Source organism: Maniola jurtina, chromosome 21 (genome assembly GCF_905333055.1).
Source record: "Maniola jurtina chromosome 21, ilManJurt1.1, whole genome shotgun sequence".
Classification (NCBI taxonomy): Eukaryota; Metazoa; Arthropoda; class Insecta; order Lepidoptera; family Nymphalidae; genus Maniola; species Maniola jurtina.
In genome coordinates this window covers 10170863-10184438 of record NC_060049.1, presented here as the reverse complement: position 1 = coordinate 10184438, position 13576 = coordinate 10170863, and the positions used below count along the sequence as shown (strand labels likewise).

At 39.4% G+C, this 13576-nt stretch overlaps 1 protein-coding gene across 1 annotated transcript in view; it reads right to left on the bottom strand.

The window, feature by feature from the left end:
- Positions 1 to 13576, bottom strand: part of LOC123876066 (follicle-stimulating hormone receptor) — a 70579-nt gene that overhangs the window by 40584 nt on the left and 16419 nt on the right. Inside the window, exons 3-4 of the mRNA XM_045922193.1 lie at positions 10071 to 10202; positions 285 to 425 (exon numbers count right to left, since the gene is read on the bottom strand). Coding sequence (XP_045778149.1) covers positions 285 to 425; positions 10071 to 10202 — 273 coding nt within the window. The remainder of the gene's footprint in view (positions 1 to 284; positions 426 to 10070; positions 10203 to 13576) is intronic.

Genomic DNA, 13576 nt, shown 5'->3' with positions numbered 1-13576 from the left:
TAATATTTCACAGGTTTATTAATATACTAGTGTTCGTTCTACGGCTTTGCCCACTATACACTTTAAAAAATCTTGTTCAGGGCGTCATATATTTTGTAAACATCTTTGTAAGATCTAGATCAACATAGCTCATGATCGACATAATGCATTTAAGTGTGTCGATCATGAGCGAGTTCATACTCCGACTCGCACTTGACCGATTTTCGGGTGGCTGTGCCCACACCACAACCTTTTTTGAGGTCTGAATCCGCACCTGCTGCTACGTAGGTATAGTATAAACTCACAGCGCTTGCAGCCTCGGCGTGTGGTTGAGCGCGCGCGGCACGTCCTGCAAGGCGTTGTGCGCCAGACGCAGCACGCGCAGCGCGCGCACCTCCGCCAGCGCGTCCGCCTCAAGCGACGACAGCGAGTTGTGCTCCAACGACCTAATAATCAAATAAATCTATAAATACTAATAAACAAAATTGAAGTGTATGTCTGTAATTTCAAAATGACTACCTCTTAAGCTCATATGGTTATTTAAACTGTACCAAAACTGAATCACACATTTTTAAAATCAAATCAAAATAATTTAAGTACCACTGGTTCGTACTATTACTAAATTATTTTGACTTCCTTTCTATGAAGGGAGTTGAAATTTTCACAGAATGTGTATTTTTGTTGCCGCTATATCAACAAATAGATCACCTAATCATCTAATTCATGCATTTTGAGATCCAAGGTAAAAGTTGGGTCGAACTTACAAAACTTACGCAGAACTCTGAAAATAACGATTTTTGTCTTTTACAGCTGTAAACCCCAGTCCACTAATACCTAGTTATCAAGAAATGTGTTTTCAAACAGAACCTTATTACTCTACATTTAAGTATAGCTACAATTCTTTTAATCTAACGATCTCTACTTGAGTCTGAGATTCATATCAAGCGGTTAGTTGTTGGGTAGCAAGCTGCGAGATACTACAAGAAACCTATCATTAAGCTAAGATATCAATACCCAATTAATATATCACTTGTTACAGCCATTTCTGTTTCAGTAACAATACTTTTTATGGCTTCGGGAAAGTTATTAAGTACAACATTGCAAATGGAAATAAAAGAAAACAATAATGCCATTGTAACGTTGAATTAGGGGTAATTTTCCTCGTACGGCGAACCGTGGCGCGGGCGGCATGCCTTCATGAATTCCTTCGAAATATTACAAAATTCTTTATGAATTTTTATTTTTATAGCCGTAGGGAGTTTGTAAGGTCATTTGCGATTTTATTTGCGATTGCACCATGTTTTCGCATTATAAGAAAATCTACTAAGTATCTACCTACTTCTGATTTTGTTACAGACTGTCCAGTTCTGTTCAACTACCAATTTGACCAAAATCGGGTCAGTAGTTTCCAAAATCGGTTCAGTAGTTCCCAGATTACCCCCTACAAACGTGACCTCTTTATAATATTAGTTTAGATTGAGACCTCATGTAAGTAAACCTACAGCCACGAGCTTCCACAGTTCTAAAGACACCGTATTCGGGAATAAACGTTCATAATTTCATATTAAATACAGACTTCAATTTATCATTTTTTTCTACGTAGAAATCCTAAAATGATTTAAACTTTGTGGAAGGTTCCCGCAGCGGGGGCGGAGGCCGGAGCCTCTGTCGGCGACGTACCCCAACTCATTTATCACATTTAACGCCTTTTGCTTCATGTAGCGCGGATAAATGGGGTTTTACATCGTTACCGGCTTCGCGAATACCTTGCTGCGAATGTGTTACATATGCCTCACTGTTGCGAAGCTGAAGTGGCAATGGGTAGGGCACATAATTCGAATAACCGATAGACGTTGAGGTCCCAAAGTCCTAGAATAGCGACCTCGCACCGGAAATCGCAGCAATGTCAGACCCTTCCCTGGAAAACAGACGACATCAAACGACTCGAGAATCAAGGGTAGAATTAACTACCGATTACAATATTTTTTATTTTATTTACTAGCTGATGCCCGCGACGTTGTTCCCGTGGATATAGGTTTTTAAAAACGCCGTAGGAACTCTTTAATAACATTCAAATCTTTAATTACCTACAACTTTAAGTACATTCTATAACAGATTTTTATTTATTTTTATGCCTAATAGTTTTGGATTTATCGGAAAAATACCCGAGTACAGAACCCTCGGAGTCTGACTCGCACTTGGCCGGTTTTTCTTACACAATCGGGGGACAGGTTTGAACTTTTTTTGAATCACCTAATCTGCCCCTGAGCGTCGCTGTACACTTGGCATAAATTGAACAACCGTCGCCTTGGATTCGTCGAAGTGTGCGAACGTATCCGGCGACCTCACTTCTATCATCAGGATTGCATCCGCGTCGGTTTGCGAAATATTCGCGAGCATGTGAAAGCTCCTTACTCACACATTCGCAATACATGAGAGCCCACCGATAGTAATATGAAGCAAGTATAATGCATTTTTAACTCCCGGCAAAAAGAGGGTGTTATAAGTTTGACGTGTGTATCTGTGTAAATGTGTATATGTGTATCTGTCTGTGGCATCGTAGCTCCTAAACTAATGAACTAAACTAATGAATAATTAAGTTTTTTTTTGCTTGAAAGGTGGCTTGATCGGTGGCTTTTAATTTACACTTTTTGATAACGCACTCGCCATATTTGTTCTATATTGTGTCAACTGTCATGTCAAAAATACGGTTTACCGCAAAATCGTACTTTTGACATGACAGTTAACACATTGAGTATAATATGGCGAGTGCGTTTTTGGATTGCAACAGATTACATATTTATTACATGGTGGTTTATGGATCGAAATAGACTATTAATTATTACATGATGATTGCTTAACATATTATGGCAATGAAGCTCAACCGGTTGCGAAGTTGAAGTGACATTGACTGATGAAGACATGACAATGGATGAATTTTAGCCTTTAAGCTATGGATGGACTTTCGACGTCGACCGTACCTACCTATAGTTCGAAGAATTGTTAGATCTAGGAGCCCTAACTCCCAACATGTCTAGACTTGCGACCTCCCAATGGAAAGCGCGACGTTCCTAAGTCTCCACTGTCTGTCCGTCTGTCTGTCTGTCTGTCAGCGGGCTGTATCTCATGAACCATCACAGACAGAGGGTTGAAATTTTCACAGAATGTGTATTTTATTGCCGCTATAACAAAAAATAATAAAAACTTCAAAATGGCTATGCAAACATAAAAAAATTAAAAAGTACAAAATTTTGTACCATAGTACGGCATCCTTTGTGTGCCAGCCCGACTCACACTTGACCGGATTTTTGTAACATTATCTGACAGTTAGGAATATTTAGCCGTCTCCTGGACTACATCGTTCTCGTTATGATATGGTATAATATTAATGAGGGTTATTTATAGCAGACTGCACATTGCCTAGCGCCGCGCGAGGAGCCGGGCGCGGCCTCGAGTAGTTACATTCCTACTCCTAGCTGATAGGTACCTATAGGCACCTACGTCACACAGATTTGCATTTGCACGCGACCCTCGCCGGAGGTCAAACATACTCGCAGATACCGCTCCTCGCCCATATTAGTTAGTTGTTCCTACCGATAATAATCATCACATTACTCATTATGCTATCTTTCCACATGTGCAAAAACTTGTTTATTACCGTGCATTTACGCACGCACACACACACACACACACACACACACACACACACACACACACACGCGCACACACACATTCTTTCACCTTAACAATATAAGTGTGAGAAACACTTAAGTTTAGCCGAGGTCAGCACTCATTCAACTCGGAGGTGTCTGCTTGGGATTCGAATACTACTACTCGTAGAGCCATTAACATATTCGCTGACGAAAGGCCACGCAGCTTGCGTGGGCGGGCGGGTGGTCTAGATAGTGCGAGCTTTGCCGCCCGATCGATGCACCACGGCTGCCTCTGTGCTGCGTGCAACACTTTACTACACAGAACTTTTCTTTATTGATAAAAATCCCGTGGTAACTCCTTGATTTTCCGGGACCGAAAGAAGCCTGTGCAAGCCAACTCTGTACCAAAAAATTCTATCACAAGAGTAAATTATCACAAGTAAAAAATTTACAACACCTCCGACAAGTGAAGGGTACAGTAACTAGTAAAGAGCTGATAACTTTGAAAAGGCTGAACCGATTTTCTTGGATTATAGCTAAGAACACTCTCGATCAAGCCACCTTTCAAACAAAAGAAAAACTAAATTAAAATCGGTTCATTAGTTTAGGAGCTACGATGCCACAGACAGATACACACGTCAAACATATATCACCCCTCTTTTTGGGTCGGGGGTTAAGAATCGATTAAATGGATGGGCCGTAAAATGACCGGCAAACTTTCACATTTATATCGGCTTATTTTTTCTTTCTTTCTTTCTTTCTTTCTACGTTTTTAGTTTTATTTTGATACGAGTTAGTCAATTCATCCTTAGATTTATACATGCTTTCAATAATCTTTAAAGTTTGCCGTACTTATAATGTAGTAAGTACTAAGATCGGCACTTATGATGGTTTATTTTTATAGTCACATGAACCCATAATAGTTTTTGAAGTTATTTGAACCGATCACTTCAGTAAAAGTAGCTTACACTGCGTGTCAAATTTTAAGTAAGCGAATGTCGAAGGCCATCAATCATACGCGGTCAAAAATTTGCTGTTGCGGTAAAGGCGATCCATTTCTATACAACGGTATATTTTTACTTAACGATAAATTATTATTAGTAAAGTAATCCAATATTACCTAATATTATATTATTATCTAATATTATAAATGCGAAAGTGTGTCTGTCTGTCTGTCTGTCTGCTACGTTTTCACGGCCCAACCGCTGAACCGATTTTGATGAAATTTAGTACAGACATGGGCTACATCCCGGGGAAGGACATAGGCTACTTTTTATCCCGGAAAATCAAAGAGTTCCTGCGGGATTTAAAAAAATCGAAAAGCGGGCGAAGCCGCGGGCATCCTCTAGTTACTTATAATTGAAAATATATGAGTTCAGTTTCGTAGAATGAATGAGATAGTTATTTTTGCAATTAGTACTTAGTGATTATGCGTCATGTTTCTTTAATGAACTAAGTGTACAGAGCGCGGGAGTGGAGTGGGTGTAATTACGAATGTACGCAAAACGCTACACTGATCAAGACGCGAGATAAATCACTTCTCTCCCCTCACTCTCATACCCCCGCTCCGCACAGCTTTGTAAATTGTAGGCTTAGTATAAGCTTTTACATCTCACTAACCCTCTTACTAAACCTGATAGAATTCGAGGTCCAAACCTTAATTGCCTTATTTTGGGAGCTAAACGTCTCTGCGCATTACAAATTCCGCTATGTGAAAAATCAGGAGTTTCCTGAAAAGTTGTGATTTTTCACATAGTGGTAGTACGGCTAAATACAGGTGAAAATTTAGTGGTTTTAGAGCCAGGGCTATATGAACTACCCTTAAAAGCAATACTATCAACTAAAATTGTTTGTTTTGGAAAACTAAGCACTTTAATTATTTGATAAAAAAATATTTCGACACAAACTCGAATCTGTGAGAAACATTAGTAGTAGGCGGCGAATACGCATGCGCTCTGAGTGCAGGTGCCCGCGCCGCTCTGAGTGCCGGGGCCCGCGCCACTCTTGGTGCAAGTGCCCGCGCCGCTCCGAGTGCAAGCGCCCGCGCCACTCCGACCTACTACTACTGGTTCGCGAATTTTCCCAAACAATAATTTCTCGATTCAATTTTTTTTATTTTAATACTAGGGTTAATATGAATGGTAAAAATGGATAGTACTGCTTGAGGCAATTCACTTCGCCACGGCTCCAAAACCACTAAATTTTCACCGTGTATAAATTTGAAAAAATTTGAATTACTTTTAGGTCAAAATCTTATACCTGAAAATGTTATCTCTTGAACTAGCACACCACTTTTTAAAAATGACCACTGGAATTAAATTAGAAATTCAAAAAAAATCACATAGCGGATGTCGCATCTATAGTCAGTGCTATATTGAATTTTTGACTTTGAATCTGGGAACTTTTAGAGTTCATTTTACTTTGAAGTTATTTTCAAACTCTATCAACATTTGGTGAGACGTAAAATCTCATACTAAGCATACTGAGAGCAATTTAGTGCTCCACTAAATGCCTTCATTAAAACTTTTGCAAACCATTTAAACTACTTAATATACCCAGTTCATAAAATGAGACATAATTTATAAGTCCATATTTTTTTTTACATATCCGATACGCTCACTACAACGTAATTAATAAAGAGTATTAAAATTAGTAGGTAATTAGAAACTGTGACGATTGCCAGGTCACGATTCAGTATAGGTGGGTCACTACCTATAAAGAATTCAAATTCAAATTCAAAATATTTTTATTCAATTACACTTTTACAAGTTCTTTTGAATCGTCAAAAGCATCTACCACTGGTTCGGAATGACTTTCCTACCGAGAAGAACCAGCAAGAAACTCGGTGGTTGCTCTTTTCAAAGATTTGATATACAATATTATACCATGTATAAAAGTAATTGAAGTCCCGCGCATTGCTGGAGCGAATTGCAGGTCAAATCCACGCTCTTTTATAATTTACATAATCTTCGATTGAATAATATGCTTTTCTCAAGAGCATATTTTTAATAGATTTACCATAGAAGAACCCTAAAATGGCAGTCCCAAATAAATGACAGTGGTGATCTGAGAAAACTATTACATCTGCTAGGTACATAGTTGATTCGCCTCGGATTCGCAATATCGTTGGCACGTCCCGTTATGTGCAAATAGTCCCTAAAGTGGCTTGTTTTTACAAACCACAATAGCAGACATATTGAATATCCGTAATTTTGCTACATCCATTATAAGTAGGTACATTTTATTGACATACGAATGGAAGGGTTGGTTCGGGCGGCACTGGTAAATATTCCCCATGTTTGTCATTACTCTACAACTGTCACTCATTGCCGCAGTTCGGTATATATTATGCCAGTCTGTCTGTCTGCACGCCTGCATGTCTGCATGGCGTGTCTGTTTGTCTGATAGATTTACCTTTTACGGCTGAACCATTGAACCGATTTTGAAGAAATTCATTACAGAGAGATAAAGATAAAAGTAGTATATTTTTAACCCGGAAGATCAAGGAGTGACCAAGACATATAAATTACAAAGCCTTGCCTGATTTTTTACGGCTCAATCACTGAACCTCAACCACTGAACTCAATTACAGTGACACTCCATGGTGGAGACGAAAATAGGATGTTTTTAACCCGGAAAATCAAAGTGTTTCCAAGGGATATTTAAAAACCCAAATCCAGTGAACGAAGTTACGATCATCAGTTGGTATTCAATAAATTATAGTGAGCTGCTATTCCTGTTCTTTTGTTGGAAGCCGCCACCGGCTGCCAGCGTGTTGCAAAACGTTCAGCCTTTAATTAATCTACTGCACTGATTTATAGGGTCACGGAATGCGGTGACCAGTGTACACTTACAAAACGTACCTATCTGAATTCTGATGTGAGTATTAGGACCCTCGCAAACTACACCCTCGGTTTAGTGGATAAAGGAAATAAATCAATTTTTAGGGTCCCGTACCTCAAAAGGAAAACGGAACCCTTATAGGGTCACTTTGTTGTCTATCTTTCTGTCTGTATGTCTGTCTGTCCGTCGTGACTGTCAAAAAACCTATAGGGTACTTCCCGTTGACCTAGAATCATTTTGGCAGGCAGGTAGGTCTTATAGCACAAGTAAAGGAATAAATCCCAAAACCGTGAATTTGTGGTTACATTATTTAAAAAAAAATTAAATGCGTTTAAATTTTCAAAATAAGATAACTATACCAAGTGGGGTATCAATCATATGAAAGGGCTTTACCTGTACATTCTAAAACAGATTTTTATTTATTTTTATGCATCATAGTTTTTGATTTACCGTGCAAAATGTCGAAAAAATACACGTGTACGGAACCCTCGGTGCGCGAGTCCGACTCGCACTTGGCCAGTTTTTTATTTGTTGAGAATCTTTTACAATTTATGTAAAAGCTAAAAGTGTTTACGTTAAAAGTATGAATATGGACAATTGGAAATGGTTGGATTTTGGACCCTCCACTATCGGCCGATCAGGAGTTAGTAGTCTGCTGGTGTTCCGTAGGTACTTGTGTCGGTGGGTACAAGAGTTAACGACCTCAGTGACGCGGATTGCGTCGAGGCGGTTTTTTCTCGACCCCGGCGAGACGGTCGACAGAAGGTTATTCGGACTGGAGACTAGTGTTCGCGAATCTACTCAATCTACCATAATATCTGCCCTTTTTAACCGACTTCAAAAAAGGAGTAGTACAGTATAAAGCTCTAAAGTTGGGCACAGGTAGCTATAAAACCCTGTTACATATCCATGAAACGCACTAGGCTTATTGAAAATTTTGAAAAAATAATATGTTTGATTCGCGGTAAGTAGGTACCTACAGTCCTAAACACGAAAAGTGTCTAAAAAATAATGAACACCACAGTTTTAAGACTACAGAACCCTTCCGCGTGTTATGATACTCACTTAACAACTTTTCACCTCTCACATTACATGGTAGTTAAGAAATAATTAGGGAGGCAAATAACGTAGGAATTTTATTACGTTGATAAAACCAAATAAACCCGTTACTCACTTTCGCTTTGAAAGTTATTGTAAGGACGAGACGCGCGTATCTGATATCCTCGCACAGGGCTCCGACCTCCTTGACCTTAGCGGAATCCTCGAGAGCATTCACCTGCTCCCGTTGTTCGATCGCTTCCAAATCTTATAGGCTTGTTATTCCGTCGTCATACTCGTGGCGAGCGGCGATTGTAATGGTAATATGGATTGCCAAATGCCAGCTGCCGGACGTCTCTCCCACTTCAGTTTGTATTTGTTACTAGCTGATGCCCGCGACTCCATCCACGTGGATTTAGGTTTTTCGAAATCCCGGGGTAACTCTTTGGTTTTCCGGGATAAAAAGTAGCCAGTTTGGAAAGCAGTTTCCACAGAGAAAACTAGCAAGAAACTCACATTTACAATTACTCCCTATCTGTGCTTTGTGAGTCTATTTTAAAACATACGGAAATTGCTACGGTTAGATATAGCCATTGTAAATTAAAGTACATAATATATTAAATAAAGAAAAGCAGGAGATTCGCTAGCACTATACAGTCCGAATAATAACCTTCGATGACTATTTCGATTCCTCGCGGTTCTACTGGAGTAGACAGCAAGAAAAATTTCTTACAGTTCTTTTCATAGAAAAACTGATAGATGCCTGTCGAAAAGATATATTATTATCGTTCTTTGAAAGGCAAATGTGCCGGGTCTGTGGCCTGTGCAACAGACCGGGGCTAATTTGAATGATATTAAGGCACACGTCGCTCTCCCTCAGGTTTGCGGTGACGAAGCAATATTCAGGGTTTATTACGTCTTCAATGAGTCCTGTCTTTATCATTGAGCAATCATAAATATACATTTATTTATGATTGCTCTATCGGTGTTTTTAATCATCACTATTAACAACCAATGCACAATGGACTGACGATATAAATCGGCTGGCGGGAAGTGGCTGGATGAGGAAGGCTGAACACCAGGTGTGGTGGCGCTCTTTAGGGAAGGCCGTCCAACCGTCTAAATCCAGAGGCTTCCTGCGATTCGTTTGATGTCATCTCTCCAGGTGGACAAACGACATCAAACGAGTCGGAGAGTTTCCACTAGGTAATGGTGAGTCGTCTAATGCTGCACCTTCCGGTGCAAGGTCACATATTCTATTACCTTGGTACTCCAACGTCTATCGGTTCTACGACTATGTACCCTGCCCATTGCCACTATAGCTGCGCAACCCATTTAGCTATGTCAGTTACTCTGGTTCTCCTACGGATCTCCTCATTATTGATTTGATCACGTAGAGAAACTCCAAGCATAGCTCTCTCCATCGCCCACTGAGTGACTCTGAGCTGAGCTTTCTTATGAGGCCCATAGTTAGCGACCATGCATCGGATCCATATAATATCATCACTGACAATACGCACTCCTCGAATATGGATTATGAATAAGTGTTATACTCACAGGTAATGGAGTCTCGGCAGCCGCAGCGGCGGCAGTCGCGCGAGCGCGCAACCGTCGAGCCACAGTCGCGCGAGCGACGCGCTGCTCAGCGCGCCCGCTGCCACCGACTGCAGGCGATTGGCAGACAGGTTCCTAAGCACATTCATACAAATATTATTACAAACAAAAGCCGTGCCAAGAGTTCTATAGTGTGCCGATAAGGCATACCTATCCCTTCTAAGTTAGCTTGTTAGAGGAGCCTGGGATCGAACTTCGGACTTCTCAAATAAGACGTATTTGAGAAGTCCGGTAACCACTAGGCTGTTTCCGCTTCAAAAAATAAATGGAGATAAAGTGAAAGTTAAGAGAATTATCTTATTATAGCGAGTAAGAAAACAGGCTTTTGCGCAAAATACTTTTGGCGTGCGATGCTGCTTAACAGACGTTCTATCACTGATTTTATTTGGCTAAAACACAAAATCTTCCAATTTCCTGAGCCATTTTTGGGAATACAAGTGGCGATTACATTTCTACTCACTTGATTCTTTGCACTTTCGTTCGGCATTGCGCCAGCCCCGAGTTTTCATTAACAAAATATGTAAAACATCGCCTCGGAGGGCCCTTTGGTTGGAATGTCTGACTGATAGACTACAGGCCCATGTTTAAAAATGGGTGGGTCATATGAACCACCAGGTGACGTATACAGGACGATATAAGAGCATAAAATAATAAGTTTCAGCACTATGCCGTCACTTGTAAGCTGTCCAACAGAGTGCTGGTGAGAATTGAAAAGTGCAGGTAGAGTGAGTACATTTTGGTCATATATTTTTGTACGGCATTTTTACCATCGATAGATCCATGAAAAATAATAAGAAAGCGCGCAGTGCCGTAAAAAAATGGTGCGCCACAAAGTCAGTAAATGTTTTGATTTTCTGACAATTTCCGGGGTAAATTTGGTCATTTAATTCTGTACGGCACTAGTTTCATACTGTTTCAATACAGCCTCTAATCCATTATTCCGCAACGCCGTACAAAAATCATGCGACAAGGGGAAAAAATTGAGGGTAGCAACCCCCTCTCTTTCCGTGGTCCGGGGGGTGATTTGAAACAACATAAAATTAATTTATTTTGAAAGTGTTTTATGCATAGATAATATTTTTTTACATGCCGTACATTTTCGTTGGTCCAAAGGTTTGTAGGGGATGTGGATATTATAATATACACACCCGTTCACTTCAGTTAGACGGCATAGTGATTTTATCATATTATCAATTGTTCTCTTCAAAAATATGTTAATGCCGTACAGTATCAGATGGCCATAAAGTACTACCCTTAAAATGGTAGCGTCATTTTCATCAGCCTAAAAGATATGGTCTGCATTAAAATGTACGGCATAATTTTTTCCTAATTTATTTATCTTAATACTATTTAAAACAAGGGAAAAGCGTAGAAAATTGCTATATTTTATTAATCTATGAATATTTAAACTTTTGCAATAATTTGAAAAATTTCAGTTTTTGTATTTATCTATAATTTTTTTTAGAACAGTTTCTTTTGAACGGCAATACTATATAACAATAGTATTTTACACTATCATGTTAAAAAAAAAGTTGCCGTACAGAGTCAAATGATTTTACAGCTTTAAAAATTAAGTATACCATGAAATTAAGATAATTATTGATACACATTCAAATGAACACTAATTTTTTTACGGCATTATTTTTAATAGTACTTTTGAGTGCTAGATAATGTTTTGGAACCAAAGCCGTACTTTCTCAAATCACCCCCCGGACCACGGAAAGAGAGGGGGTTGCTACCCTCAATTTTTTCCCCTTGTCGCATGATTTTTGTACGGCGTTGCGGAATAATGGATTAGAGGCTGTATTGAAACAGTATGAAACTAGTGCCGTACAGAATTAAATGACCAAATTTACCCCGGAAATTGTCAGAAAATCAAAACATTTACTGACTTTGTGGCGCACCATTTTTTTACGGCACTGCGCGCTTTCTTATTATTTTTCATGGATCTATCGATGGTGAAAATGCCGTACAAAAATATATGACCAAAATGTACTCACTCTACCTGCACTTTTCAATTCTCACCAGCACTCTGTTGGACAGCTTACAAGTGACGGCATAGTGCTGAATCTTATTATTTTATGCTCTTATATCGTCCTGTATACGTCACCTGGTGGTTCATATGACCCACCCATTTTTAAACATGGGCCTGTAGTCTATGAATGAAAACACAATGACCAAACAGTATTTGGTATTCAATCATTACACCATTATATTTGACGCTTAGAGCGTAGTGTTAATTCATTCAGAATTTGCCGAATTATAATAATAAAGGAAGATTCATTAATCTTTTCTGAAAGTAATATACCCACAACGTACAAATATACTTAGTAGAAAATATCTGCCTATATTTTGTAAGCATGGAAGAAGATTTAGTACATGACCCGTCACTGCCTATAATTCTTCATTGAATTCGCGTTTTTCTGATAACCACGCATTATTTGTCAACAAAACAAGTAGAATGTTAGGAAAAGTGTGGATTCATCCAGATTAAAACGTTGCGACCTCAATTTCATGAGACCTATCTGTTTCTTCGCTAATCTTTGACTCCTCTATGGACTACTTTGCAATTGTGCACTGTGAAGCCTACATCTTCTGAGGATGCTCCAGTGTTAGAGTCAGAAGAAGGTAAATTGAGTATGTTCTAGGGATCTAAAAGATTTCTGTGGTGTTGTGGCTGATAGTGTGGATTGCCATTTTTAACCCCTGACCCAAAAAGAGGGGTGTTATAAGTCTGACGTGTGTATCTGTGTATTTGTGTGTCTGTGTATCTGTCTGTGGCATCGTAGCTCCTAAACTTATGAACCGGTTTTAATTTAGTTTTTTTTTGAAAGATTTGAGAGAAAGTTATCAGCTCTTTTCTAGTTACTGTAACCTTCACTCGTCGAGGATGTTATAAATTTTTAATTTATACTATAAAACTTAAAGCTAGCCTTATCTAATTACTATACAAATCATGCCCGCGTGGAATGGTGCCAAGAATACTGGCTGCATTTCCGCGTTGGACAGCCAGGCTGATCCGTTGCGCAAAAAATGAGCCAGCCCTTCTGTCACCCGATGAGGCTATTGAAGGCTATTAAATTAAAAAAAAAAAAAAAATTATACTTGTATATGATAGCGAATTAAGATTTAAGGTTAATTCTTGCCCGCTATGGACCTAGGTTGGTGACTTAGGTTTCTTGCAGGGCGAGGGGTTGCAACAAGCAAACAGTTTCAATAAAAGAATTGAAAAGCTAAAGTTTAAAGCCGTGTAGGACAGGCCAGTAGGGACAAATGCCCCGCGACACGCCACATCACGCGAAGTAATGTGACGTCACCAGACATCTTGTCTTATGACCTTTTTTGTCTACATTATGCAGTCGCTGACACCAGACGTTATGATTGTCGTGCAAAGTCTGGCGAAATCAGGTGACGACGTGCGATGATACCTCTGGAGATGTTGCGGGCGA